Below are 27,326 nucleotides of genomic sequence, written 5' to 3' on the forward strand. Positions count from 1 at the left end.
TTTTTAAAGTAAGTAGAGTCTCACTTATCCAACGCTCGCTTATCCAACGTTCTGGGTTATCCAACGCATTTTTGTAGTCAATGTTTTCAATATATTGTGATATTTTGGTGCGAAATTCATAAATACGGTAATTACTACATAGTATTACTGCGTATTGAACTACTTTTTCTGCCAAATTTATTGTCTAACATGATGTTTTGGTGCTTCATTTGTAAAATCATAACCTAATTTGATGTTTAATAGGCTTTTCCTTAATGCCTCCTTTTATCCAACATATTCGCTTATCCAACATTCTGCCAGCCCATTTATGTTGGATAAGTGAGACTCTACTGTAACTGTGTAAAAGATGGAAGTCAATGTATATACATTTTTTAAATTATTCTTAATTTTTAAAAAATATGTTTTTGTTTTTGTCTTTTGTATTTATTTATTTATTTAGTTATTTTTTATCATTATTATTATTATTTGCTCTTTGTTTCTCTTTCTTTCGCCTATCTCTTTCACCCCTCTTTCCTATAAATACATTTATTCTCACACTTTCACTGTATATATTATCTGAAAGTTTAATAAAAATCTATTGAAAAAAAAACAAAGACACAACCACCGTGGCTTTGGAAGACGTGAGCAGGGCTTGTCTTAAAACGGGTTTGTTGGAAGCCCATCCCCCTTTAGTAGGCTCTCCGTAAACCAACAACTGTCATTATTTTCTCACAAAAGGAAAAGCCAGAGAGGAAGCAAACCAAAAAAAGAGAAGGGAGGAAACTGTTAGCAGGCAGAAAGGAAAGTTTTAGCTTTGAATTGTTCCTTAAAAAGAGACATTTTTGTTTCGTTTGGTTTTGGAGGTAAATGTGATCTTTCCAGCACCTGTGCCGGAAAAATAGAGGTTTGTGCCTCTGATGGAGTAGTGTGTTAAAGCACTGAGCTGCTGAACTTGCGGACCAAAAGGTCCAGGTTCAAATCCCGGGAGCGGAATGAGCACCCACTGTTAGCCCCAGCTCCTGCCAACCTAGTAGTTGGAAAACATGCCAATGTGAGTAGATCAATAGGTACCACTCCGGCAGGAAGGTAACGGCGCTCCATGCAGTCATGCCAGTGGCCACATGACCTTGGAGGTGTCTACGGACTACGCCGGCTCTTTGGCTTAGAAATGGAGATGAGCACCAACCCCCAGAGTCGGTCACGACTGGACTTAACGTCAGGGGAAACCTTTACCTTTACTAAACTGGATAAATGTTACAAACATAAAACCTACCAAGTAGTTATTCGGTTCAGGGCCTTAGGATCCTTGAGTCTGAGGTTGCAACAATGGGAAAAGGTTCCTAATTTCAGTTCTTCTTTTTGAGGCAACAGCTGAGCCTATTTAAAAGACTCTGTCATCCTGGACATATGTATAAGCGTAAGGAGATGCTTTAGTTGAGTAATTTGAAATATTTCATTTGGCTGCCTGGAAGTTTATTGGGTAAAATCCTCAGGCTGCTTTTGCAATCCAGCTATGTCGTTCCTTGTCCAATAAATCTGAAATCGGGGTATATGTTATGATTCCTTGAAACCACACATAGAATCATAGAGTTGGAAGAGATCCCAAGGGTCATCCAGTCCAACCCCATTTTGCCATGCAGAAGCCCACTATCAAGGCACTCCTGACAGATGGCCATCTAACCTCCACTTAAAGAAGGAAACTAAGGAAGTGACCTGCTTTTATATGTATTGGCCCAAAAGAGCTGTTATTAGAATACTTCTTTCTGTTTTGAAAGCATATGGCACTTTATCACTGCTACTTATTTCCATGATACAGCACTTTATGAAACCTGTCCCCACTGGGTTGCTTTTAATTATTCTGATTTTATCTGCTTGGATTTTAATGTATTTGTCCATTATTTTATTCTGTGTATTGTTGGAATGTTTTAAATTTATGTTAAATATGTTGTTGTTGTTCGGGCTTGTCCCTGTTGTGAGCCGCCCCGAGTCCCTTCAGGGAGATGGGGCGGGATATAAAAATAAAGTTTATTTTATTTTTATTATATTATATTTATTGTTCACCGCCTTGAGTCTATATATCGGGAAAAAGGCAGGAGGATAATAATAATAATAATTTTATTTCTTACCCGCCTCTCCTCGTGGCTTGAGGTGGGATACAACATAGCTAACACATATTCACTGCAAACATTCGTCCAGCGTGTCCACAACTCATCATGGGTAATGGCTCTAAACAATGAGATGGCTAGAAATATTAATTTAGAAATGTTAATTTATCCATGTCTTTTATTTCCGTAATTTTCAATAGCCAGTCCTTTATATCTGGTATCGAATCTGTCTTCCATCTTTTTGCAAAAACCATTTTTGTGATAAAAATGATAAATAGTTTCTACTAAAAGAAAACGTTGGTAGAGGATTTAAAATGACAGATTGGTCACCTCGTGAAGAATATATTAAGAGAAAATAAAGACTTGAAAGGGAAAGAAATTATTTTAATACTCTCCAATTTTTCATTGGGAGAAATAAATAAGTTAAAGAAACTAAAACAGAAGGAAGAAGAATGGAAGTCATGAATAGTTACCTTTTATTTGTATTTTTTGTATTTTAATTTTTTCATTTTTTTATTTCTCTTTCTTTTTCTCCTTTTTCTTTTTATTTCCTACTTTTCTTTACTCTTTTATATGTTCTCCCACTTTTTATGTAGAAAAAACCTTCTCTTTTAATAAAAATATTATTTTTTAAAAAATCAATGAGATGACTAAAATTGGCCTTCCTTTATAATTTCTGAATGATCTAGGACCTAGGGCAAAACAAGGGCTCATGCAACGCACTCATGATATCTATACTCAATTGGAGCTAGCAAGTATAGGAAGGTCTTCTGCCACAAAGTTTTTAGCTTCCCACAAAATGAATATTAATTTAGAACACTATCGGACTATTCCAGTTCCGTTACCCTTAAGAAAAATATATACTAGGGCTAGGTTTGAACAACTCGATGCTATGGTGCAAACTGGTCGCTACTGTAACATGAGAGATTCTGCATTTGGGGAGAAAAAATTGTTGAAGATATCGAACATTTTTTGATTGACTGTCCAGCACAGGGGTCCCCAAAGTAAGGCCCGGGGGCCAGATGCGGCCCTCCAAGGTCATTTACCTAGCCCCTGTCCTAAATTTTAGACTTAGGGTTGACCTAAGTCTACCTGGTCTTTGGAAGTCTCTTTGCTTACTTATGGCCTTATGAGATCATCTAGATGGTCTTTAGAGGTCTCTTTGCTTAGCTACGGCCTTATGAGACCATCTGGATGCTTTTGGAGGACGCTTTCCTTATCTATGGTCCTATGAGACCGTCTAGATGACTTTTGGGGGGCCCTTTCCTCACCTATGGTCTTATGAAACCATCGAGATGGTCTTTGAGGGTCCGTTTCCTTATCTTTGGTCTTCTGATGGCCTGATGAGATCATCTAGATGGCCTTTGAGGGTCCCTTTCCTTACGTATGGTCTTATGAGACCATCTAGATGGTCTTTGGAGGTCTCTTTGCTTACCTATGGTCTTATGAGATCATCTAGATGGTCTTTGGAGGTCTCTTTGCTTACCTATGGTCTTATGAGATCGTCTAGATGGTCTTTGGAGGTCTCTTTGCTTACATATGGTCTTATGAGAACATCTAGATCGGGGTCCCCAAACTAAGGCCCTCCAAGGTCCTTGACCTGGCCTCTGTCCTAAACTTTAGACTGAGGGTTGACCTAAGTCTGAAATGACTTGAAAGCACACAACAATCCTAATTTTGGACTATTTCATCATAGCCCCCCCCCCCAACAATCTGAGGGACTGTGAATCGGCCCTCCACTTTAAAAGTTTGAGGACCCCAGGTCCAGCATATACTGAATATACTGAATGGATATTTACATCCATTACTATCCAATTTCTCCCAACAGAAATGATCTTCTAACATTCCTCTTGCAAGGACAAGAAAGATCCACCATAATCAGAGTGAACCTTTTTATTCTGAAAGCTACCAAGAAAAGAGCCTCCAGTGGCGTAGTGGACTAAAGCCTCGTGACTTGAAGGTTGGGTTGCTGACCTGAAAGCTGCCAGGTTTGAATCCCACCCGGCGAGAGCGCGGATGAGCTCCCTCTATCAGCTCCAGCTCCATGCGGGGACATGAGAGAAGCCTCCCACAAGGATGGTAAAAACATCAAAAACATCTGGGTGTCCCTTGGGCAACGTCCTTGCAGACGGCCAATTCTCTCACTCCAGAAGCGACTCAAGTTGCTACTGCCACACACGCACACACAAAACCAAGAAAAGAGCACATTTCCTGAAAATCAGGAAAATAAGATTTTGACTGTAAATAGAATGTCAGCTGCCATCCTCTCCTCTTTTTTGCCTTAATTTTATTAGTCTTGTATTTTGAAATGGTCATATGACTGGTCAAATAAATAAAATTATTATTATTATTATTATTATTATTATTATTATTATTATTATCACTGAAAACATTCTATGATGAAAATGAAAATAGAATGAAAATGAAGTAAGGAACTAAGTCATGTTCAGCAAAAGCATGCAATATTCTGCTCCTGACGATGACATTTAATAATACCCAAGGATAAAGATGTGACAAATCCATCTGAGCTGAACGGTTACAATGAAAGTGAAAATCACAGCCCATTTCCTTGTTCTGGGGGAGGCTCATGTGATAAGTGTGAGAAATTGAAACTCTTTGCGCTCTTTAAGAGGGTGCAGCAGGAGCAGCCTTGTGGCACAGTTCGTTTGGATAGTCGAGAAACAAGGAGAAAGTTTCCCAGAGGGACATCTGAAATTGGACAGCAGCCGTTGTGCCAACTGAAAAATATTCAGGTACGAACTGATCATCCCTGATCTCTCTAACACAAAGCAATGAGGAAGTGACTTTTGTCCTCCGTTCAGGAAAGCACACAATATTCTTTATTGATCGAAACTTGTATTGTGTCTTGGAGACATTTGCATAGTTCTTAAGCCATGCCTAACGTGTGTGCCTTAGAATTACAGGTATATCTTATGTATTTTTGTTGATGCTACTGAAATTAGGGTGCATTTTACCATCAATGGTGTCTTACAGTAGAAGGAATCCAGCATTAAAATCACCAAAAATAAGGGCGTTATGAAGCTGTGATAGATTCCCTCAACTACTAAACTATCTGGCATGTTGAAGCATGAGCTAAGAAAGCCTTACACTACTAAGAACAAAATCAAAAGACAGCAAGCTGGTTGTTAAGCTTCCTTTAAATATTATATTTTTCTATAAAATCTGTGCCAGGTTGTATTTATTCTACAACAGTAGAAGTTATTGAAGGAGGCCTTCTTGGTGGTGACTCCCATAAGTCTTTCCAATTACAGTAGAGTCTCACTTATCCAACATAAACGGGCCGGCAGAATGTTGGATAAGCGAATGTTGGATAAGGAGGGATTAAGGAAAAGCCTATTAAACATCAAATTAGATTATGATTTTACAAATTAAGCACCAAAACATCATGTTATACAACAAATTTGGCAGAAAAAGTAGTTCAATACGCAGTAATGCTATGTAGTAATTACTGTATTTACGAATTTAGCACCAAAATATCACGATATATTGAAAACATTGACTACAAAAATGCGTTGGATAATCCAGAACATTGGATAAGCGAGTGTTGGATAAGTGAGACTCTACTGTACATTTTATTTTGTTTAATGCATATTTTAATTGTTTTTGTAGTACTGGTAGTTTGATTGTGCCATACAGCTTAAAGAGAAAGAAAATTATTTCCTTGTTTTGTGGATGGGTTTACCAGAAAGAGGAGCAAACCAGCATTTGTGAAGTTGTCCCTGCCCAAATACTGAATGGTTTTTCATTTCTCTTTCAACAGGATGAAACGGTGGGCTTGGTTTTGCCTGGTTTACGCAGCGGCTGTGATTGCGCATTGGGAGAAAGATTCGATGCTGGATGGGCATTGGGAGCTTTGGAAGAAAAAATACAACAAAGAATACCAAAATAAGGTAGGAGCAACCCATACAGTAGCCTGTTGGGGTGCAGAAATGTCATTAATGATATGGTGGCTTTACTTAGGGTTGCAAGATCTCTAGCTTTCATAAATCCTAGAGTTGGGAATAATAATAATAATAATAATAACAACAACAACAACAACAACTAGAAGATCAGGTGACAGAGGACTCTTACAAGTCAAACAAGCAGTCAAAGAAGAAGAACATGCCCTGGCAGAATATGTAAAGCAAAGTGAAGAACCTGCTTTGATTGAAGTCAAAAATCAGAAACTCCTCAAAGCACAGCAGAGAAAAAGCCAGTACAAGAAAACCGCACTACAAACTAGAGCTGACAGCTGGCACAACAAAACATTGCATGGAAAGTTCCTTTAAGGAAAAACTGATAAGGAGAAGACCTGGCTATGGCTCACGAATGGGACCCTGAAGAAGGAGACAGAAGGCCTGATCCTTGTAGCCTAGGAGCAAGCCATCAGAACAAAGGCAATTCAGGCCAAGATCTAAAAATCAGATGATGCCCCAAAATGCAGACTGTGCAAGGAAGCTGACGAAACCATTGATCATATCCTCAGCTGCTGTAAGAAAATCACACAGACAGACTACAAACAGAGGCACAACTATGTGGCCCAAATGATTCATTGGAACTTACCCTGTTTCCCCTAAAATAAGACATCCCCAGAAAATAAGACCTAGTAGAGGTTTTGCTGAATTGCTAAATATAAGGCCTCCCCCAAAAGTAAGACCTAGCAAAGTTTTTGTTTGGAAGCATGCCCACCGAACAGAACACCAGAGGATGAAGGATTGGTGAATGTACGTATCATAGAGTGTTATACATGGAAATAATGGTAGTAACAAGAAATTATTAATAGGATTCATAGTTTGTCTGGTTATGCTGGTTTGTGATGACAACTACTGTACAGTATATAATAAATGTTCATTTTTTTGTTCAACATTAAATGTGAATTCTTCTTTATGGAAAACTAAGACATCACTTAAAAATAAGACCTAGTGCATCTTTGGGAGCAAAAATTAATATAAGACACTGTCTTATTTTCGGGGAAACACGGTATGCCTCAAGTACCACCTCCCAGCAGTAAAGAACTGGTGGGATCACAAACCTGCAAAAGTCTTGGAAAATGAGCACGCAAAGATACTGTGGGACTTCCGAATCCAGAGTGACAAAGTTCTGGAACACAACACACCAGACATCACAGTTGTGGAAAAGAAAAAGGTTTGAATCATTGATGTTGCCATCCCAGGTGACAGTCGCATTGACGAAAAACAACAGGAAAAACTCAGCCGCTATCAGGACCTCAAGATTGAACTGCAAAGACTGGCAGAAACCAGTGCAGGTGGTCCCGGTGGTGATGGGCACATAGGGTGCCGTGCCAAAAGATCTCAGCCGGCATTTGGAAACAATAGACATTGACAAAATTACGATCTGCCAACTGCAAAAAGCCACCCGAGTGGGATCTGCACGCATCATCTGAAAATACATCACACAGTCCTAAACGCTTGGGAAGTGTTCGACTTGTGATTTTCTGATACGAAATCCAGCATATCTATCTCGTTTGCTGTGTCATAAAATAAATAATAACAACTTTATTCTTGTATCCTGCCACCATCTCCCTAAGGGACTCGGGGTGGCTTACACAAGGCACGAGGTGCCTAAAAAGCAGAGCATGAAATAAAACACAATATAAAATACAATTGAATAAAACATATAAGCATGTAAACAGCAACATAAAACTCAGAATACAACAGCACTCATCCGTCAATGGCGGTAGCTAATGTAAACATGACCAGGTTGCAAACAATAAGGCAAGGGAATGGTAATAAGTGCAGAGCTGTAACCATGGGACAAGGGCATGGGACAAAGTGCAAGGCTGCATAACAAATTCATAGATCGACTAGGGACTAGGCCTTCTCAAAAGCTTGTTGGAACAGCCAGGTCTTCAGGTCCCTGCAGAAGGAGAGCAGTGTGGGGGTTTTATCCTATTTTTATATTGTGAATTGCTTTTTAATGTACAGTAGAGTCTCACATATCCAACATAAACGGGCCGGCGGAACATTGGATAACAGAATATGTTGGATAATAAGGAGGGCATAAGGAAAAGCCTAATACACATCAAATTAGGTTATGATTTTACAAATTAAACACCAAAACATCATGTTTAATTACAAATTCGACAGAAAAAGTAGCTCAATACGCAGTAATGCCATGTAGTAATTACTGTATTTACGAATTTAGCACCAAAATATCACGATGTATTGACAACATTGACTACAAAAATGTGTTGGATAATCCAGAACATTGGATAAGTGAGACTCTACTGTATTTTTATTTTTATTGTGTTGTCGGGCCTTACCCCATGTAAGCTGCCCCAAGTCCACTTGGTGAGATGGTGGAGAGATATAAAAATAAAGTTATTATTATTATTATTATTATTATTATTATTATTATTATATTATGACACAGCAAACAAGATAGATATGCTGGATTTCATATCACAAAATCACAAGTCGAACACTTCCCAAGTGTTGTTGTTATTATTATTATTATTATTATTATTATTATTATTATTATTATTAGGCAAAATTCGTAGACAAAGGCCATGAAGAATAAGTAACCAAAACAATGGCTAGGTAGAGAGAGATGGTGTAAAAACAATTGAGAATTTATGGTTTCCTGAGAGAAGACCAGGTAAAGTTACGATGGGAGGAAAGCCTCGGTTCCTGCCACAACCTCAGAAAAGTTGGATTATATATCCACAAGCAATCTGCCTTTTGAGGAGTAACTAAAGTAGGCAAACTGCATCAACCTCTGTTTGGTTAATTATGACAAAACTAGCCCCAAATGATTTAATTTCGCAGGGTGAAATCGGACGTGATTGCAGTAACTCCTTCCATAAACATTAATCTGAGTTTTGGCTTTGGTTTTCAGGAAGAGGAAGGAGTCCGCCGCGTGATTTGGGAAAAGAATCTGCGGTTCGTCATGTTGCACAACCTCGAACAGTCTCTGGGGCTGCATTCTTACGAGCTTGGCATGAATCATTTGGGAGACATGGTTAGTGGATATGTGGATTTATCCCCATTGACAACAACTGTGTTGCGATGTTAAGATCAACTGGTTGATTGAAGAAAAACAAATTAGACAACTTGTCCTGACTTTCCCATCAAAATACTTTGGAAAGGGGTGGAGAGTTCCTTTTTCAGTGCTTCCTCAATACAAACATAGCATGGAAAGACTCTGGGCCCTTCCACACAGCCATATAACCCAGAATATCAAGGCAGAATAACCCACAATATTGGCATTGAACTGGAATATTGGAGTTCACTGCCATATATCCCAGCTCAAAGCAGATCATGTGGGACTTTATTCAGCTGTGTAGAAGGGACCTCAATTGCAGGGTTAACTTTTTGGATTTCAACACCCAGCTTGGGCCTTCTGGGAATTTTAGGGCACCACCTTGAGCTCATTGGATGAAAGACCAGGCAGAAATGAAACTCATAAATACATAGGAATAGATTGCTTATTTATGAGTTACATTTCTACCTAGCATTTCCTCTAAAGAGCTCACTCTAGTGTATTAACTCTCCCAGAATGAGAGCTATTGTGGTCTGTGATTTGAGTGTTGGCCTATGACTCTGGAGGACAGGGTTCAAATCCCTGCTGTTGTGACTCAGCAGCAGCAGAGCCAGGGTGAAGATGAGGAAGGGGATTTTGGGTTGCAGATGCAGGAGCCAGATTATGGGTTGCAAGATGAATCCCATTATGATGTCATGGGGATGGGATATCATGGTTCAGAAGCGCAGCCTGTCATAGATAAACCAACTATGAGGGCTGTTTCCCTCAGGAGCTGTCATAGATAAAAACCAGGGAGACATTCCCATAGGAAATAATGAGCTGGATTTGTCCCAGGCTCCTGTTCAGGTGCAAGATAATGAACCGTTTGACCTTGACAGTCAAGAAGCTCCATTGCTATCTCAGGCAGATCGTTTGCAATGGAAAGGAATGCCTCGGCGTAGCCTGAGATTAGCTGGAAAACGGGAGGCCACTGAGGGGAAGAGAAAGGCATTTTTGAGTTGCTTTTAAATCTCTGTGTTGGGAGACAAATCTCTGTCAAAGCAAATTCCCACTTCATCAGAGTGGATGTTCTATGCCTTCATGCTTTGGAAGTTCTCCTGCTCGTGAATCCTAGTAACCTGTGGACTATTGTATCTTTGGGAATAGTGTGCTGGTACGGCTGTACCAGAAGGTCCAACTTTATTTTCTTTCTGCTAATGTTTGCAGTCATAGGGCAGGCCGCCTGTCCATCATCATTAAGTTTGGTTCCGCCCCTTGTTCAGGGCTCTGGGAGGGAAGGAGCCATTTTTAAGTTAGTCTCACTTAAGGAAGCTAAGCTATAGGACGTAGACCAGCTTGTCCCGTAGAAAAGCTTCATATCTCAAGAACATCTGGGGATATAGAACATCCAGGGATATAGAATGTCCGAGGAATCAGAAACAGAAATTCCAGGGGAAAGGTCCCAAATGTTCTGGCTAAGAGCTCACAGTCCCTCAGCCCTAAAGTTTCCAAAGAAACCTCAGAGAGGGAACAGCACCACAGATCCATGCAACACCAGCTGAAACATCTGCAAGCCTTGGTTGGTAGGTCCACTCGATATTCAGACGCATTTGGAATCGGTAGTGGGTCCCATATCAGCTAGGCCCATATAATAATCAGCCTGGGAGAGGTTATAAGGGGTTTTCTTCTTATAGAGAAAGCACAGTTATCCAAAGCCAATTGTCTGTCCCCTGGGGACAAGACTGAAAAGGCCAACAGTTTATTAAGGAAACCTTGAAGTGTTATTTGACTCCTTGAAGATTTATTATTTGTTCAATAATAAAGACTTTGTTATCTCATTAAAGACACAAAGGACTATCCTTTTCAGGAAAATCCTCAAGAACCTCTCCTTGAGGCACCCTGGCTTCCCGCTGGGCGTAAAGTATACGTCCTATACAAAGACAATAGCTACAGGCCCAGAGCGTGACAGAACAAATAGACTCTTGCTTTTTGCCTATGGACCATTGGATTTAATGACTCTATTTTACAACTACTTTGGGAACTATATTTTTGCCTGCTTTGATATTATATATACAGTAGAGTCTCGCTTATCCAACGTAAATGGGCCGGCAGAATGTTGGATAAGCAAATATTATTATCTATTGTATTACTTTTAATTATGTTATGATATGCTGTTTTATATTTTATTATATTGTATTGCTTTGGGCATGGCCCCATGTTAGCCACCCCGAGTCCCCGCTGGGGAGATGGTGGCGGGGTATAAATAAAGTTTTATTATTATTATTATTATTATTATTATTATTATTATTATTATTATGTTGGATAATAAGGAAAGATTAAGGAAACCCCTATTAAACATTAAATTAGGTTATGATTTTATAAATTAAGCACCAAAACATCATGTTATACAACAAATTTGACAGAAAAGTAGTTCATTACACATTAATGCTATGTAGTAATTACTGTATTTACAAATTTAGTACCAAAATATCACAATGCATTGAAAACATTGACTACAAAAATGCGTTGGATAATCCAGAACGTTGGATAAGTGAGACTCTACCGTACTTTGGGAACTATATTTTTGCCTGATTTTATATTTATATATATATATATATATATATATATATATATATATATATACACACACACACACACACACACACACACACACACACACACTAGCTGCGCCCGGCCACGCGTTGCTGTGGCGAAGTATGGTGGTATGGGAAACAAAGTATCTTATATTATCTGCTTAGAAGTGGATTATATGAGGCCCCTTCTACACAGCTGTATAAAATGCACACTGAAGTGGATTAGATGGCAGTGTAGAGTCAAGATAATCCAGTTCAAAGCAGATAATATAAGATAAATAGGTCATATAGCTGTGTGGAAGGGCCTTGAGTCTGCACTGCCATATAATACAGTTAAAATCTGATAATCTGTATTTTATAGGCAGTGTGGAAGAGGCCTAAGTGAGGTCTAACTCTGCCTGTCCCCTGGGCTGAGTGGGTTGCTAGGAGACCAAGTGGGCGGAGCATAGCCTTCTAACTGGCAGCAATTGGATAAAAACAATTATTCCTCTCCTTCTTTAGGGACTTTATTTTTCTTTTCTTTTTGTTGTATGAATGTAGAGGCATGGATGAGGGGTTGTGTTGCCAAGTTTAGTGTTTCTGGGATGTGTAGTTTTGTTGTTTTGTCTTAGGCCGAAATTTCATTACCCTTTTATATATATAGATATATACTGCTTTTGCTCAATAAAACTATAAAAGACTATCTTCTGTGTGTGGCTTGGTGTCAATAGCAAGGTGAACTATTCTGAGGTGCGACACCTGCTTGGACATAGTAACCATCTACTTCAGTAATTTACCATCAATAAAGCTTATACCAGGGGTCCCCAAACTAAGGCCCGGGGGCCGGATGCGGCCCATCAAAGCTATTTATCCGGCCCCCATGGCACAAGGGCAGAAGGGGGTTGGACTAAATGACCCAAGCAGTCTCTTCTTCTCTTACAACCATTATTATTATTATTATTATTATTATTATTATTATTATTATTATTATTATTATTATTTTTTATTGTTGTTGTTGTTGTTGTTGTTGTTGTTGTTGTTATTGCTCCAACAGTCTGGCCCTCCAATGGTCCAAAGGACCATTTTTTTAAAAAAGTTTGGGGACCCCTGGCTTATACTATAGAAAGAATGTATCTCAGTATTCAGCATATATAGAACCCCTTGGGAAGGCCTGGAATTCGTGCATAGTTCTGGAATAAAGCTACATCTGTTGCTATATGTAAGTGGCACATATTCGTATACCAGTCATTTTTTTGCTTTCTTCACTTAGACCAGCGAGGAGGTGACTGCTTTGATGACGGGGCTGAAAATCCCTGTCTCCCAGAGCAGGAATTCTACCTTGTATTGGGCAAGGCAAGGTGCCAGTGCTCCAGATACTGTGGACTGGAGAGAGAAAGGATGTGTCACAAACGTGAAGAACCAGGTAAGTGAGGCCCTATTTACTGACATTCCACTCACAGTGATGTCTTCTGCGACTGAGTCTGTCCCCATCTGTTTTTCAGGGTTCTTGTGGGTCTTGTTGGGCCTTCAGCGCCGTGGGGGCCTTGGAGTGCCAACTGAAGCTCAAAACAGGGAACCTGGTCTCCCTCAGTCCGCAGAACCTGGTGGACTGCTCCTCTGCATTTGGGAACCACGGGTGTAACGGTGGCTACATTTCTGCTGCTTTCCAATATGTCATCTATAATAATGGGATTGATTCAGAAGCTTCCTATCCATACACGGGTCAGGTTTGTACCCCTTAAGAACATGAGAATGACACATTCCCAACTTGCAATTTCATTCCCTTCGTACTTTGCCCTCAATTTTGTTAGACGTGGCTTAGCACCGTCAGGTCTAGAACAAGAAGGTTTCGTTGGTGAATTGAATAGGAACTGTCCTAACTTGGTAAGGAAAGTCTCAGTTAATCCCATTTTATCATTTGCTATGAAGATTGCCCTAGTTTCTCTCTTTTTCTCCCTCTTCAGACATTCATCCTCTGTTTTACTTTGTTTGGTGCATGACTTTATTTATTTATTTATTTGCTACATTTATATGCCGCCCTTCTCACCTCGAAGGGGACTCAGAGCGGCTTACAAATTAAATTTACATACAATATTATATAAGCATAGTACAATACTGGTAATAAATTACTATATTGTACTGTATCGACATATTGTAATATTATTAGTAATATTACATGTAAAAGATAATATCTAATTAATATTATTATATTGTATTATTATTAGTATTGTATTACAATATAATATTATGAATATTATATGTATATACAATATGTTATAATTATTATATATTATTGTAAATTATATTGTATATATATATATATAAACACACACACATATATATGTGTGTGTATGTATGTATGTATGTGTATATATATATATATATACACAGTAGAGTCTCACTTATTCAAGCCTCGCTTATCCAACGTTCTGGATTATCCAATGCATTTTTGTAGTCAATGTTTTCAATATATCGTGATATTTTGGTGCTAAATTAATAAATACAGTAATTACTACATAGCATTACTGCGTATTGAACTACTTTTTCTGCCAAATTTGTTGTCTAACATGATGTTTTGGTGCTTCATTTGTAAAATCATAACCTAATTTGATGTTTAATAGGCTTTTCCTTAATGCCTCCTTATTATCCAACATATTCACTTATCCAACATTCTGCCGGCCCGTTTATGTTGGATAAGTGAGACTACACTGTACTACCATTATTTCCATGTACAACAATCTATGGTACCTCTTGCAGTTTCCACGCTGATTTCTCTCTATTCTAGTTTCAATGTAGTCATGAATAATGAATAATATAATAATAATAATATAATAGTAATAATATGATAATATACTACAATAATAATAGAATAATAATAGAATGATATAATGATAATGTAATGTGCATAATTCCCATGGAGTAAACAACAAAACCACTGGACCAAATCACACCGAATTTGGCCACAAAAGACATAAGTCATCCAATCAATCTGCATGCAGCAGCGTGTCAGCAAAAATGGCTAGGCGTGTCCGTGCTGACACGCATGTCATAGGCTGGCCATCACTGCCCTAGTTTCTCCCTTTTCCTCCCTCTTCAGACATTCATCCTCTGTTTTACTTTGTTTGGTGCATGACATTACCTCAGAAGGGGCAGCTTGTCCTTCTCAAGCCCCTTCAACACAGCTGAATAGGTTTGGTAAAGATTTTCCCCTGACATTAAGTCTAGTCGTGTCCAACTCACTGGTGGGGGGCTGGTGCTCATCTCCATTTCTAAGCTGAAGTGCCAGCATTGTCAGTAGACATGTTTTCCAACTGCTAGACTAGCAGATGCTGGGGCTAACAGTGGGAGCTCACCCTGCTCCCTGGAGTCGTACCGCCAACCTTTTGGTCAGCAAGTTCAACAGCTCAGCGGTTTAATCCGTTGCACCACTGGCGGCTCTCACAGCTGAATGAAATCCCATATTTTCTGCTTTGAACTGGAATATATCTCAGTGTGGACTCAAATAACCCAGTTCAAAGCTGATAATGTGGGTTATCTGCCTTGATATTCTGGGCTATATGACTGTGTGGAAGGGCCTCTTCTCTACCTTCATGTACCTGTGAAAAATGGCCAACCATCAGCTGAGATTTGTAGGGCTTCCCAGGTGTTGGATGTTGCAGCTCCAGTGCTCACTAGGCTCCTCCTGGGAAATATAAACTATTGCGTTGTTGAAGGCTTTCATGGCCGGGATCACAGGGTTGTTGTATGTCTTTCGGGCTGTGTGGCCATGTTCCAGAAGTATTCTCCCCTGACGTTTCACCCACATCTATGGCAGGCATCCTCAGAGGTTGTAAGGCATGGATAAACTAGGCAAGGCAAGGAAAAAATATATATCTGTGGAGAGTCCAGGGTGTGACAAGAGTGTGATTAATCACCCTAATTAGAATTGGAAAGGTTTGTCTCTTGCCTGAGGGGAATCCACTCCAACGACTATCATGTCAGACTACACAGAGAAGCCATTGAAATCCACAAGCATGTGGACAACTTCAACAGAAAGGAGGAAACCATGAAAATGAACAAAATCTGGATACCAGTATTAAAAAACTCAAAAATCAAAACAGTAGATGGGAAGCAACACTCTGAGGACAAAGGAGCCCCAAGGATGGCTAATGATTGAACAAAGGATGCCCCTCAGGCAAAAGACAAACCTTTCCAATGCTAATTAGGGTGATTAACTGAAACATTAATGCTAGCTTCCAACTGACAAAAGACTCTTGTCACACCCTGGACTCTCCACAGATATTTATTTTTTCCTTTCCTTGCCTAGTTTATCCAGGCCTCACAACCTCTGAGGATGCCTGCCATAGGTGTGGGCGAAACGTCAGGAGAGAATACTTCTGGAACATGGCCACACAAGCCGAAAGACATACAAGAACCCTATAAACCAGGGGTCCCCAAACTAAGGCCCCGGGGCCGGATGCGGCCCTCCAAGGCCATTTACCTGGCCCCCACCCTCAGTTTTAGACTTAGGCTCGCCCAAAGTCTGAAATGACTTGAAGGCACAACAACAACAATCCTACTTGATTATCTCATTGGTCAGAAGCAGGCTCACACTTCCCACTGAAATCCTGATAAGTTTACAGTATGTTGGTTAAAATTATTTTTATTTTTAAATATTGTATTGTTCTTTCATTTACTAATATTGTAAATGAAATATTGTAAATGAATGATATGGTAATAATATAATATATTGTGTATACATATAATATTAATAATAATATTATAATGTAATACAATATAATATTTATTTATTTATTACAGTATTTCTACTCCACCCTTCTCACCCAATAGGGAACTTAGGGCGGCTAGTAATAATACAATATAATAATATTGTATAATATAACTAGCTGTGCCCGGCCATGCGTTGCTGTGGCGAAGTATGGTGGTATGGGAAATAAAGTATTGAGGAATTGGTGGTAGTTAAGGTAAAGGGTAAAGGTGTGGAGTCCAGATAATCCAGTTAAAGCAGATAATATAAGATTATAAATGGGTTATATAGCTGTGTGGAAGGGCCTTGAGTCTACACTGCCATCTAATCCAGTTAAAATCTGATAATTTGTATTTTATAGGCAGTGTGGAAAAGGCCTAAGTGAGGCCTAACTCTGCCTGTCCCCTGGGCTGAGTGGGTTGCTAGGAGACCAATTGGGTGGAGCTTAGCCTTCTAACTGGCAGGAATTGGATGAAAACAATTATTCCTCTCCCTCTAATTAGGATTTTATTTTTCTTTTCTTTTTGTTGTATCAACCTAGAGGCGTGGATGATGGGTTGTGTTGTCAATTTTCGAGGTTGTGGGGTGTTTAGTTTTGTTGTTTTGGCGGTCGCCAGGATTCCATCACTCTTTTATATATATAGATAATATTAATTATATATTACATATTAAATGTAATGTTACTAATAGTATTACGGTATAATGGTATAGTAGAATATAGTAATATATAATGCTAATCTTGTGCTATGCTAATAATATAATATATTGTATGTACATACAACTTGTAAGCCGCTCTGAGTCCCCTTCGGGATGAGAGAGGGTGGGGTATAAATGGAGTAAATACTGTAAATAAATAAATGTCGGGGGGGGGGCTTTTTGCACTACAAATAAGACATGTGCTGTGAGAATAGGAATTTGTTCGTTTTTTTTTTTCAAATGATAATTCGGCCCCTCAGCAATCTGAGGGACCATGAATCGGCCCTCCACTTCAAAAGTTTGAGGATCCCTGCTATAAACTATTGCCTTTCAACCTATAGTGACCCCATTAATTTCCTTGGGTTTCCTTGGCCCAGGGATCAATTTTACCCGTTCCTTCCTCTGAAATTGAGCTTTGGGCACTTGGTATTTGTTATCCAAGTCCTAAAACTGCTTAGCATTCAAGATCAAATGGGATCTGGTGCCTTGAAGGTGTTTTGGCTGCTCACAACTGAGGCACAAGAGGTGATTCATCTTATTCCGGCTTCTTTCAGAGCGGAACGTGCCGCTACAACCTGCAGGGAAGGGCGGCAACCTGTTCTAGATATGTGGACCTTCCATCTGGAAACGAAGCTGCCCTGAAGGATGCTGTGGCCAACTTTGGCCCTGTATCAGTTGCTATAGATGCAAGCCGACCTTCCTTCTTCCTTTTTAGGAAAGGTGAGTTCTATGGTGTTGGAAAAATGTCATCCTGTACTGCTTAAGTCTCTATGGTTAGATAGGAAGCCTAGAAAAGAGTTAGGGACACCTTCCCCAGTTCCATGCATGCTTTGATTAGGCTTTACTATTGTTTCCTCTTTCCTGTCCTGTTTAGGTCAACCCCACCCTTTTGATGCTTTAGAAATGTGATCTCTCCTAGGGCTTTGACATAACTTCCCCAATTTGGTCTCTGGAATGTTTATGGCCCTAGAGAAGAAGTGACCCACGAGGTTGGGCGCCATTCCATCTTCCTGCTTTGTTCCAGAGAGAGGATGCACTTTGTCCCTCTACTAGCCAAGATGTAGCTATCTAGACCTTTGTTATTATTTTTTTTAATTTTTATTAGTAATAAATTTAAAGATAAAAATAAAATAAAAAATACATGGAAAGTGGGAGAACAATATGGGTAGAGAGAAAGAAAGAAAGAAAAATGAAGGAAAAAAATGAAAGTAAGAACAAGGAGAGAGAGAAAAAAAGGTATGTGGGAGGGGTTGACTTCTATCTAATCCTTGGTGTTTGTATTGTGACTTTCTGTATTTTAGTAATTTATAGTCCAAACCGTCTTCTTCCCCTTTGTCTCTAATATTTTCTTGTTGTTCTTGTCATTTCAAATTATAAGCTCCATTTTAAGTTGATTAAAATATTCTTTTACCGTGTCCCAGTTTGTTTGTTTTGTTCGGAGAGAGCCAAGTCAATTTATCCATATTCATTATTTCCAATACTTTATTTTGCCATTCTTCTCTTTTCGGTATTTCTTTAGATCTCCACTTCTTCGCATATGTTATTCTGGCTGCTATTGTCAGGTGGTTAAATAGAATCTCTTTGTCTTTGTCTTTATCTAGATCCAACATTCCTAGCAAGAAATATTCTGGATCCTTTTTAATGTTAGTCTTTAATATTTTTTGTTATTTTAATCCGTCTATGTGTATTAGAACAGGATAGATTAGTTAGTTAGCTCCAAACCTTTCTATCCATCAATGGATTTCTTTTTACCTCAATAAATGCTTTTAAACTTTGAAGCTAACTTTGCGGTCCTTTGCCGTCCTGAAAACACAAAGGCTTTCAAGACTCACACTTCAAGTCTCACTGCTGCATTTTACTCTGCTATTTTAATGGGAATTTACCTCATAAAGGGGGTGATTAGAGCTTGACGGCTCATCAATTCCCAACATATGGGACTTCCTGAAATAACGTTGATACCTCCAAAAGACGGCAGACCATTCAGGTACCATTTATCTGTACTGTGTGGGCCCTTCCACACTGTCCTTTATCCCAGGATCTGATCCCAGATTATCTGCTTTAAACTGGAATATTTGATGACCCTCTATCAATAGCAGTTCAATCCCACTTTAACTGCCAAGCCAGAGTTGTGCTGGAAGACCTAAAAATTCATAGAGAACTGTCCTCTTGGATTAAAAAAAGAATACTTTTTGAAATGTACGCCTTCATTGCCACTAACCTCAGCTCAAACTTTTTAAGCCGAGGGCCAGTCCACAATCCTTCAGACTGTTGAGGGGCCGGATTATCATTTGAAAAAAATACAAACAAATTCCGATGCACACTGCATATGTCTTATTTGTAGTGCAAAAACAACAAGAACAATAACAATGAAAGAACAATACAATATTTAAAAATAAAAACAATTTTAACCAACATACATTTATCAGGATTTCAATGGGAAGTGTGGTCCTACTTCTGGCCAATGAGATAGTCAAGTTAATTAGGGTTGTTGTTGTTGTTGTTGTTGTTGTGTGCCTTCAAGTCATTTCAGACTTTGGGTGAGCCTAAGTCTAAAATTTATTTATTTATGATTTACTGCATTTATTTACTACATTTGTATCACACCCTTCTCACTCCAAAGGGGACTCAGAGTGGCTTACAGATTATATGTACATACAATATATTATATTATTAGCATAACACAATATTAGCATTATATATTACTACAAGCTGTGCCCGGCCACACGTTGCTGTGGCTAGGACTTAATTTTTCTTTTCTTTTTGTTGTATGAACATAGAGGCGTGGATGAGAGGTTGTGTTGTCAATTTTTGAGGTTGTGGGGTGTTTAGTTTAGTTGTTTTGTCTGGTGCCGTGATTCCATTACCCTTTTATATATATAGATATTGAACTATACCACTATACTGTAATATTATTAGTAATATTATATGTAATATAGAATATATAATTAATATTATTATATGGTATTATTATTAGTGTTATATTGTATTACATTATAATATTATTATCAGTGTTATATGTATATACAATATATTATATTATAAAACTGAGGGTGGGGGCAGGTAAATGACCTCGGAGGGTCGCATCCAGCCTCCAGGCCTTAGTTTGGGGACCTCTCAGCAAATATGAAAAGCTGTTGTTCTATTTTTTTATTATTTTTTTTGCATCTAGGTGTATACGATGATCCAAGCTGCACTTCTGCACATATAAATCATGGAGTCCTTGTTGTTGGGTATGGAACAGAAGACGGCATAGATTATTGGCTTGTGAAGAACAGGTACGAACACCTTTCTGACACTACTGTCCAATTTAGTACAATTCCGGTTTAGCCATTTCATCATTTACTTTCAAAGAATCTCATTTTTATATCTTTTGCTCCCTTTCTCCCCTTGTTGACCTCATCCCACTACAATTGCTGAAAATTAAGGAGAAAGCATAAAGAAATAAATGGTGTTGAGACACTCTAAGTCTCAATGTTAAATGGCATGCAAAAGACTTATTTATTAATTTATTTACTACATTTATATCCCGTTCTTCTCACCCCGAAGGGGACTCAGAGCGGCTTACAAATCAAATGAACATACAATATATTATTAGCATAGCACAATATAAGCATTAAATTACTATATTGTACTATATCATTATATGGTAATATTATTAGTAATATCACATTTAATATATAATTAATATTATTATATTGTATTATTAGTAGTATAATATTGTATTCCATTATTTATTTATTTGTTTGTTTATTCCCATTATTTCTATCCCGCCTTTCTTACCCGAAGGGACTCAGGGCGGCTTACAAAACTGGCAGAATTCAATGCCAATACACAACAATACAAAAGAATAAAACATAAGCAATTAAATACAGATTTAAAATAATACAAAATACTTGAGCCATTCATCCACAAAACCTTGTACATAAACCTTAGTCCAGACCGAGTCAAAGCCAACGAAACTTATTCTTTGAACGCTTGCTCGCATAGCCAGGTCATATAAAATTATTTAAAATTTTAATAAAATTAATTTTAAATAAAAATGTATATAAAATTAGAATAGCATGTTGCTATGGCACAGGAGAACAGATGGAACTATCTTCCTGGCTCTCAGGTTGTGAGACTTAGGATTGTGTTAGCTTCCATTGACTTGGAAAATAGCAAAAAGTCACTTGTGATGAAAGCTAAATGTCATTTTCCAACTTGCAAAGTCAGTTGGTATGCTCTTTATTTCATGTGGCATTAATTTCATATCCAGCACCATGATAGTGGCTAAATTGTATTGTCTTGTTAGATATGTTTCACGGTGAGTCAGTCTGTGGGGTTAGTATAGCAATATAACAACAACAACAACAACAACGTATGGATCGTCAATGTTGCAATCCCAGGCAACAGCAGAATTCATGAGAAGCAACTGGAAAAGCTTACACGTTACGAGGATTTAAAGATCGAACTGCAAAGACTCTGGAATAAGCCAGTCCCAGTGTTGCACACTGGGTGAAGGGACTAAAGACTTTGGCCAGCACTTGAAAACAATCAGTACTGTCAAAATTACCATCTGTCAGCCGCAAAAGGCCACCCTACTCAGATCATACATCACATAGTCCTAGACACTTGGGAAGTGTCATACATGTGATCCAATACAAAAGCCATCATAGTGATTTTGTCTGCTGTGTACTAATCTTGTTGTGAATATAATAATAATAATACAATAGGGTTGTTGTATGTTTTTCGGCTGTATGGCCATGTTCCAGAAGTATTCTCTCCTGATGTTTCGCCCACATCTATGGCAGGCATCCTCAGAGGTTGTGAGGATGCCTGCCATAGATGTGGGTGAAACGTCAGGAGAGAATACTTCTGGAACATGGCCATACAGCCCGAAAAACATACAACAACCCTGTGATCCCGGCCATGAAAGCCTTCGACAACACAATAATACAATACATAATTCATCCCCTAATCTTAAGAAGAACCATGTGTAATATAATACGAACATAATAGTAATAATAATAATAATATCCCACTTTATCTACCTAAAAAGAGACCCACATTTCTAATAATAATAATAATAATAATAATAATAATAATAATATATTTATTACCTACTTCTTTCAGCTCGAGGCGGGGCACATCATATTTAAATACACCTATAAAATCAAATATTAGAACATAGTTAAAATGCAACCATAAAGCTATATATTACAACATACACATATTAAAATACCCGACACAAAAGCGAAAACACCATAAACACAGAGAGCAAACCCTAAACATTGTGGCTTGCCCCAAACGAGATATATATATATATATATATACACACAATTACAGTTATAATAAGCATTGTAAGCAGATCATGTTATCCATTTATTTATTTTATTTTATTTATTTACTACATTTATATCCCGCTCTTCTCACCCCAAAGGGGACTCAGAGCGGCTTACAAATCAAATGAACATACAATATATTATTAGCATAACACAATATAAGGATTAAATTACTATATTGTACTATATAATTATATGGTAATATTATTTAGATAGTTCCTATATCAGAAGAAAGGTGGAATCAAAAAAATGTAAATAATTATATATACAGGTAGTTCCCAAGTTATAAACATTCGACTTACAAATGACTCAAGAGTTAAGAACAGGGCTGAGACAACAGGAAGTGGAGAAATCTACCCCTCGGAAGGTGAATCCACACCTGAAAGAGTTATTATCTTGGAGAAAAGTTGTCCCAGCTGAAACCGTAACCCCAATTCTTGTTTCCGCAACAAGCCAATTTTTTCCAAATCCAATTTTCACAAGGACAGAAAGTGAGTTGAAATATTCTAAGCAGGCGCACAGACAGCAAAACAAACTCCACTCCTTCCCTATGCTATCCACAGTTAATATAGCTATCTATCTATATCAGGCATGGGCAAACTTTGGTCTTCCAGCTGTTTTGGACTACAACTCCCACAATTCCTAAGGGTCTGCCGGCTGTTAGGAAATGTGGGAGTTGTAGTCCAAAGCACCTGGAGGGCTGAAGTTTGCCCATGCCTGAAATAGATAGATAGATGGCTACCTGTTCCGACTTATATACAAATTGGCTTGTTGTGTGTTTTCAGGGCTGTATGGCCATGTCCCAAAAGCATTCCCTCCTGACTTTTCACCCACATCTATGGCAGGCATTCTGTTGAAAAACTGGGCAAGTGGGGTTTATATATCTGTATCTATGGCAGGCATCCTCAGACATACGTCACAACCTCTGAGGAACCCCAGTGTAGATGGGCATTGAACATGTTTTAATTGTTTTTACATTGTTGTTATATGCTTTTTTTTGATGTATTTATTGCTGTGTTTGGATTTGTTTTTACTGTTGTATTTTTATATTGTTTGCGCATGGTCCCTTTGTAAGCCGCCCGAGTCCCCTTGGGGAGATGGAGCGGGATATAAGAATAAAGTATTCTTCTTCTTCTTCTTCTTCTTCTTCTTATTATTATTATTATTATTTATTTTATTTATTTTCATCATTTCTATCCTGCCCTTCTCACCCGAAGGGACTCAGGGCGGCTTACAAAACTGGCAGAATTTGATGCCAATACACAACAATACAAAAGAATAAAATATTATTATTATTATTATTATTATTATTATTATTATTATTATTATTATTATTTTATTGTATGACACAGCAAACAAGATAGATATGCTGGATTTCGTATCACAAAATCACAAGTCGAACACTTCCTGAGTCTCTAGGACTGTGTGATGTATTTTCGGATGATGCGTGCAGATCCCAGTAGGGTGGCCTTTTGCAGTTGGCAGATTGTGATTTTGTCAATGTCTATTGTTTCCAAATGCCGACTGAGATCTTTTGGCACAGCACCCAGTGTGCCCATCACCTGCGCTGGTTTCTGCCAGAGTCTTTGAAGTTCAATCTTGAGGTCCTGATAGCGGCTGAGTTTTTCCTGTTGTTTTTCGTCAATGCGACTGTCACCTGGGATGGCAACATCAATGATCCAAACCTTTTTCTTTTCCACAACTGTGATGTCTGGTGTGTTGTGTTCCAAAACTTTGTCAGTCTGGATTCGGAAGTCCCACAGTATCTTTGCGTGATCATTTTCTAATACTTTTGCAGGTTTGTGAATCCCACCAGTTCTTTTCTGCTGGGAGGTGGTACTTGAGGCATAAGTTCCAATGGATCATTTTGGCCACGTAGTTGTGCCTCTGTTTGTAGTCAGTCTGTGCGATTTTCTTACAGCAGCTGAGGATATGATCAATGGTTTCGTCAGCTTCCTTGCACAGTCTGCATTTTGGGTCATCAGCTGATTTTTCGATCTTGGCCTTAATTGCATTTTATTATTATATTATATTATTATTATTATTATTCTCCTGTTGAATGCCTCATTCAATGTTTTTGCTCTTTCAACAGCTGGGGCGTCTCTTTCGGCGACCAGGGCTACATTAAGATTGCAAGGAACCATGACAATCGCTGCGGCATCGCTAGCCAGTGCACCTATCCGCTAATGTAGAGTGGAAATCTGGTTGGAAATGGCCCATTAGGCCCCTAATCTTGGGCTTCTTCAACAAGGAGGAATGATTGGTCTCCGAGGACATCAAACCTTCCTGTGGGCTCCACCGGGTAGATCTGAGAAAAAGCAGGCCAAATGATGTTTTATCTTGGTTTAGCGCGGTATTTCCTCGCCATCCCACGAGAGCCATGAGGCTTAAACCGTTAATAATGTAATGTCTGTACTTCGGGGCTTTGAACAAATCCAGTTTTATGCACCATCGCTGTCGCCACCTCTGAGTTCCTTGGAAATTAAAGTCGAATTGGATTCAATTGGTGTGGATCTCAATAATTTCCAGCTGTGTTGATTTCAGAATTGCGGAAATACAAAATAAGCATATTCCCTAATACAGAGGTCTGTCTCTTTGATATTTTTGTAGCCTATACATTTTGAGCTAGTACAGTAGAGCCTCACTTATCCAACATAAACAGGCCAGCAAAATGTTGAATAAGCGAATACAGTAGAGTCTCACTTATCCAAGCTAAACGGGCCGGCAGAAGCTTTGATACGCGAATATCTTGGATAATGAGAAATTAAGGAAAAGCCTATTAAAATCAAATTAGGTTATGATTTTACAAATTAAGCACCAAAACATCATGTTTTACAACAAATATGACAGAAAAAGTAGTTCAATACACAGAAATGTTATGTTGTAATTACTGTATTTACGAATTTAGCACCAAGATGTCACGATGTATTGAAAACATTGACTACAAAAATGGCTTGGATAATCCAGAGGCTTGGATAAATGAGTCTTGGATAAGTGAGAATCTACTGTATTATGATATCTATCTATACACATAATAAAAGTGAAAATATGTTTGCATGTGTGTGGCTTGGGGTGTCTACTTCCACTTCCACAAATAGCGATAGTTCCCACTACTTCGGAGATACCAATATCCCTCTCTCCAATGACATTGCAGGTTATGGTGAGCGCTGTGAACATGTCCAAGAGCCCTGCCAATCTCCTCCACAAAAACCATCCTGCCCACAACTCATAGTAAAGGGAACAATTTCATCCTAGATTTTCTATTTTTCCTCCATCACAGATATTCCTGTGTTTCTGACTCTCTTCATGGTGTGAAATTTGCATGACTCCACCCACTGCCTCTCCCGTAACCCTTTCCTAACCTTTTCTATGGCATACAGCAAACAGAGGAATTGATCAGCCCGGGGCTGTGGCGCAGACGGGAGAGCAATGAGTCACTGACCAGGAGGTCATAAGTTCGAGGCCCACTCGGAGCTATGTTTGTTTGTCTTTGTCCTGTGTTAAAAAGGCATTGAATGTTTGCCTAATATGTGTAATGTGATCCGCCCTGAGTCCCCTTCGGGGTGAGAAGGGCGGAATATAAATGATGTAAATAAATAAATAAACTGAACATACTGGAGAGGTTTGGGGAGAATCCAGCATGATTTATAGGAGTTGTAGGGACTGGGATGTATAGTTCACCTGCAATCTAAGAGCACTCTGAACTCCACCAATGATGGACCTGGAAGTCACTTGGCATACAAAATTCCCATGACCAAGAAAAAATACTGGAGGTCTTTGGGGAAAATTCACCTTGATTTGGGGGATTTGTAGTTCACCTACATCCAGAGAGCACTATGAGCCCAAACAAGGATGGATCTGGACTAAACTTGGCATGCATACCCGATATGCCCAAATTTGAATACTGTTGGGTTTTGAGGGGAATTGTCCTGGACATTTTAGAGTTGTAGGTACTGGGATGTATAGTTCACCTGCATTCAATGAGCACTCTGAACTCCACCAAAGATGGAATGGGACCAAACTTGGCACATAGAGCCCCCATGACCAGCAAAAAAAAATACTGGAGGTCTTTGGGGAAAATTCACTTTGATTTGGGGGAGTTGTAGTTCACCTACACCCAGAGAGCAATGTGGACCCAAACACCGATGGATCTGGACCAAACATGGCACACATACCTGATATGCTGAAATTCAATAACTGGAGGGGTTTTGGGGAAACAGAACTTCCTCTTTGTGAGTTGTAGTACATCAGAGGTTGACGATGCCTGCCATAGATGTGGGTGAAACGTCAGGAGAGAATGCTTCTGGAACATAGCCATACAGCCTGGAAAACACACAACAACCCAATATTTATATTGAATCATATACATTCTTGTTCCTCTCATTCCATTTTCAGTAGAAATGTACACATTTTCCCAATATCGTTCGCACAAGAGATGGTTTCAAATTCACTTTGGTTTTCCTCAGGCTGAAATCTTGTCGTCCATTTTATATCTGTCATGAAGTTGTTTCTAGTTAAGTTTCTAGTTTGGCATAACAACAAAATAATAATAATGATGATGATAATGGAATGTCTAAGCGTCAGGAAAAAACGGCAACTGACAAAAAGCGACCATTTTAAGCAGGAAACAAAAAAGAAGGGGAAAATGGCGGAGGCGATAAAGAATCCTTCTGATAATTCTGAAATTATCAAAGTACTAGTCTACTTCAAATAAATTCTAGAAGTCTGGTGAAAAGGAAGGCACGTACTTCCATTGTTGGTGGACCTGTGCAAAAGCAAAAGAATTCTGGAAAGAAATACATAGGAATACACAGAGAATACTTAAAATTAAGATTAGTTTAGACCCCAAATTGCTCCTCTTAGGTATTTATGATAACATAGAGGAGAAAAAAATGAAGAAATTTTATTTAATTATCTGACAACA

At 38.7% G+C, this 27,326-nt stretch overlaps 1 protein-coding gene and 1 long non-coding RNA gene across 3 annotated transcripts; one reads left to right on the forward strand and one right to left on the reverse strand.

Annotated features, from left to right (window-relative positions):
• Positions 1–4,673: 4,673 nt before the first annotated feature.
• On the forward strand, positions 4,674–24,905 carry LOC100560943 (cathepsin S). 2 transcript variants are annotated; one of them, XM_003229271.3, is made up of 8 exons: positions 4,674–4,837; positions 5,866–5,995; positions 8,943–9,065; positions 12,909–13,061; positions 13,141–13,365; positions 17,636–17,801; positions 20,251–20,356; positions 24,495–24,905. In XM_003229271.3, exons 2-8 carry the CDS (start codon positions 5,867–5,869, stop codon positions 24,592–24,594), a joined length of 1,002 nt encoding a protein of 333 aa, XP_003229319.1. In that variant the 5' UTR covers positions 4,674–4,837; position 5,866; the 3' UTR covers positions 24,595–24,905. The 2 variants fall into 2 exon arrangements, with proteins under 2 accessions (XP_003229319.1, XP_062821135.1); XM_062965065.1 differs by lacking the exon at positions 4,674–4,837 and adding an exon at positions 5,205–5,226.
• On the reverse strand, positions 22,157–26,765 carry LOC134294328 (uncharacterized). The gene is made up of 2 exons (XR_010001264.1): positions 26,578–26,765; positions 22,157–22,225 (listed from the first exon to the last, which is right to left on the reverse strand). It is a non-coding gene; the product is annotated as an uncharacterized LOC134294328 (long non-coding RNA).
• Between the last annotated feature and the right edge of the window lie 561 nt (positions 26,766–27,326).

This window comes from Anolis carolinensis, unplaced genomic scaffold (assembly GCF_035594765.1).
Source record: "Anolis carolinensis isolate JA03-04 unplaced genomic scaffold, rAnoCar3.1.pri scaffold_14, whole genome shotgun sequence".
Lineage (NCBI taxonomy): Eukaryota > Metazoa > Chordata > Lepidosauria > Squamata > Dactyloidae > Anolis > Anolis carolinensis.

What these genes read in the sequence shown, in the direction of transcription:
- LOC100560943 (XM_003229271.3), top strand. Translation starts at nt 5,867, where the DNA reads ATGAAACGGTGGGCTTGGTTTTGCCTGGTTTACGCAGCGGCTGTGATT. An exon ending in CCTATCCATACACGGGTCAG is followed by an intron (nt 13,366 to 17,635) that starts GTTTGTACCCCT and finishes GGCTTCTTTCAG; the next exon opens with AGCGGAACGTGCCGCTACAA. An exon ending in TATTGGCTTGTGAAGAACAG is followed by an intron (nt 20,357 to 24,494) that starts GTACGAACACCT and finishes CTCTTTCAACAG; the next exon opens with CTGGGGCGTCTCTTTCGGCG.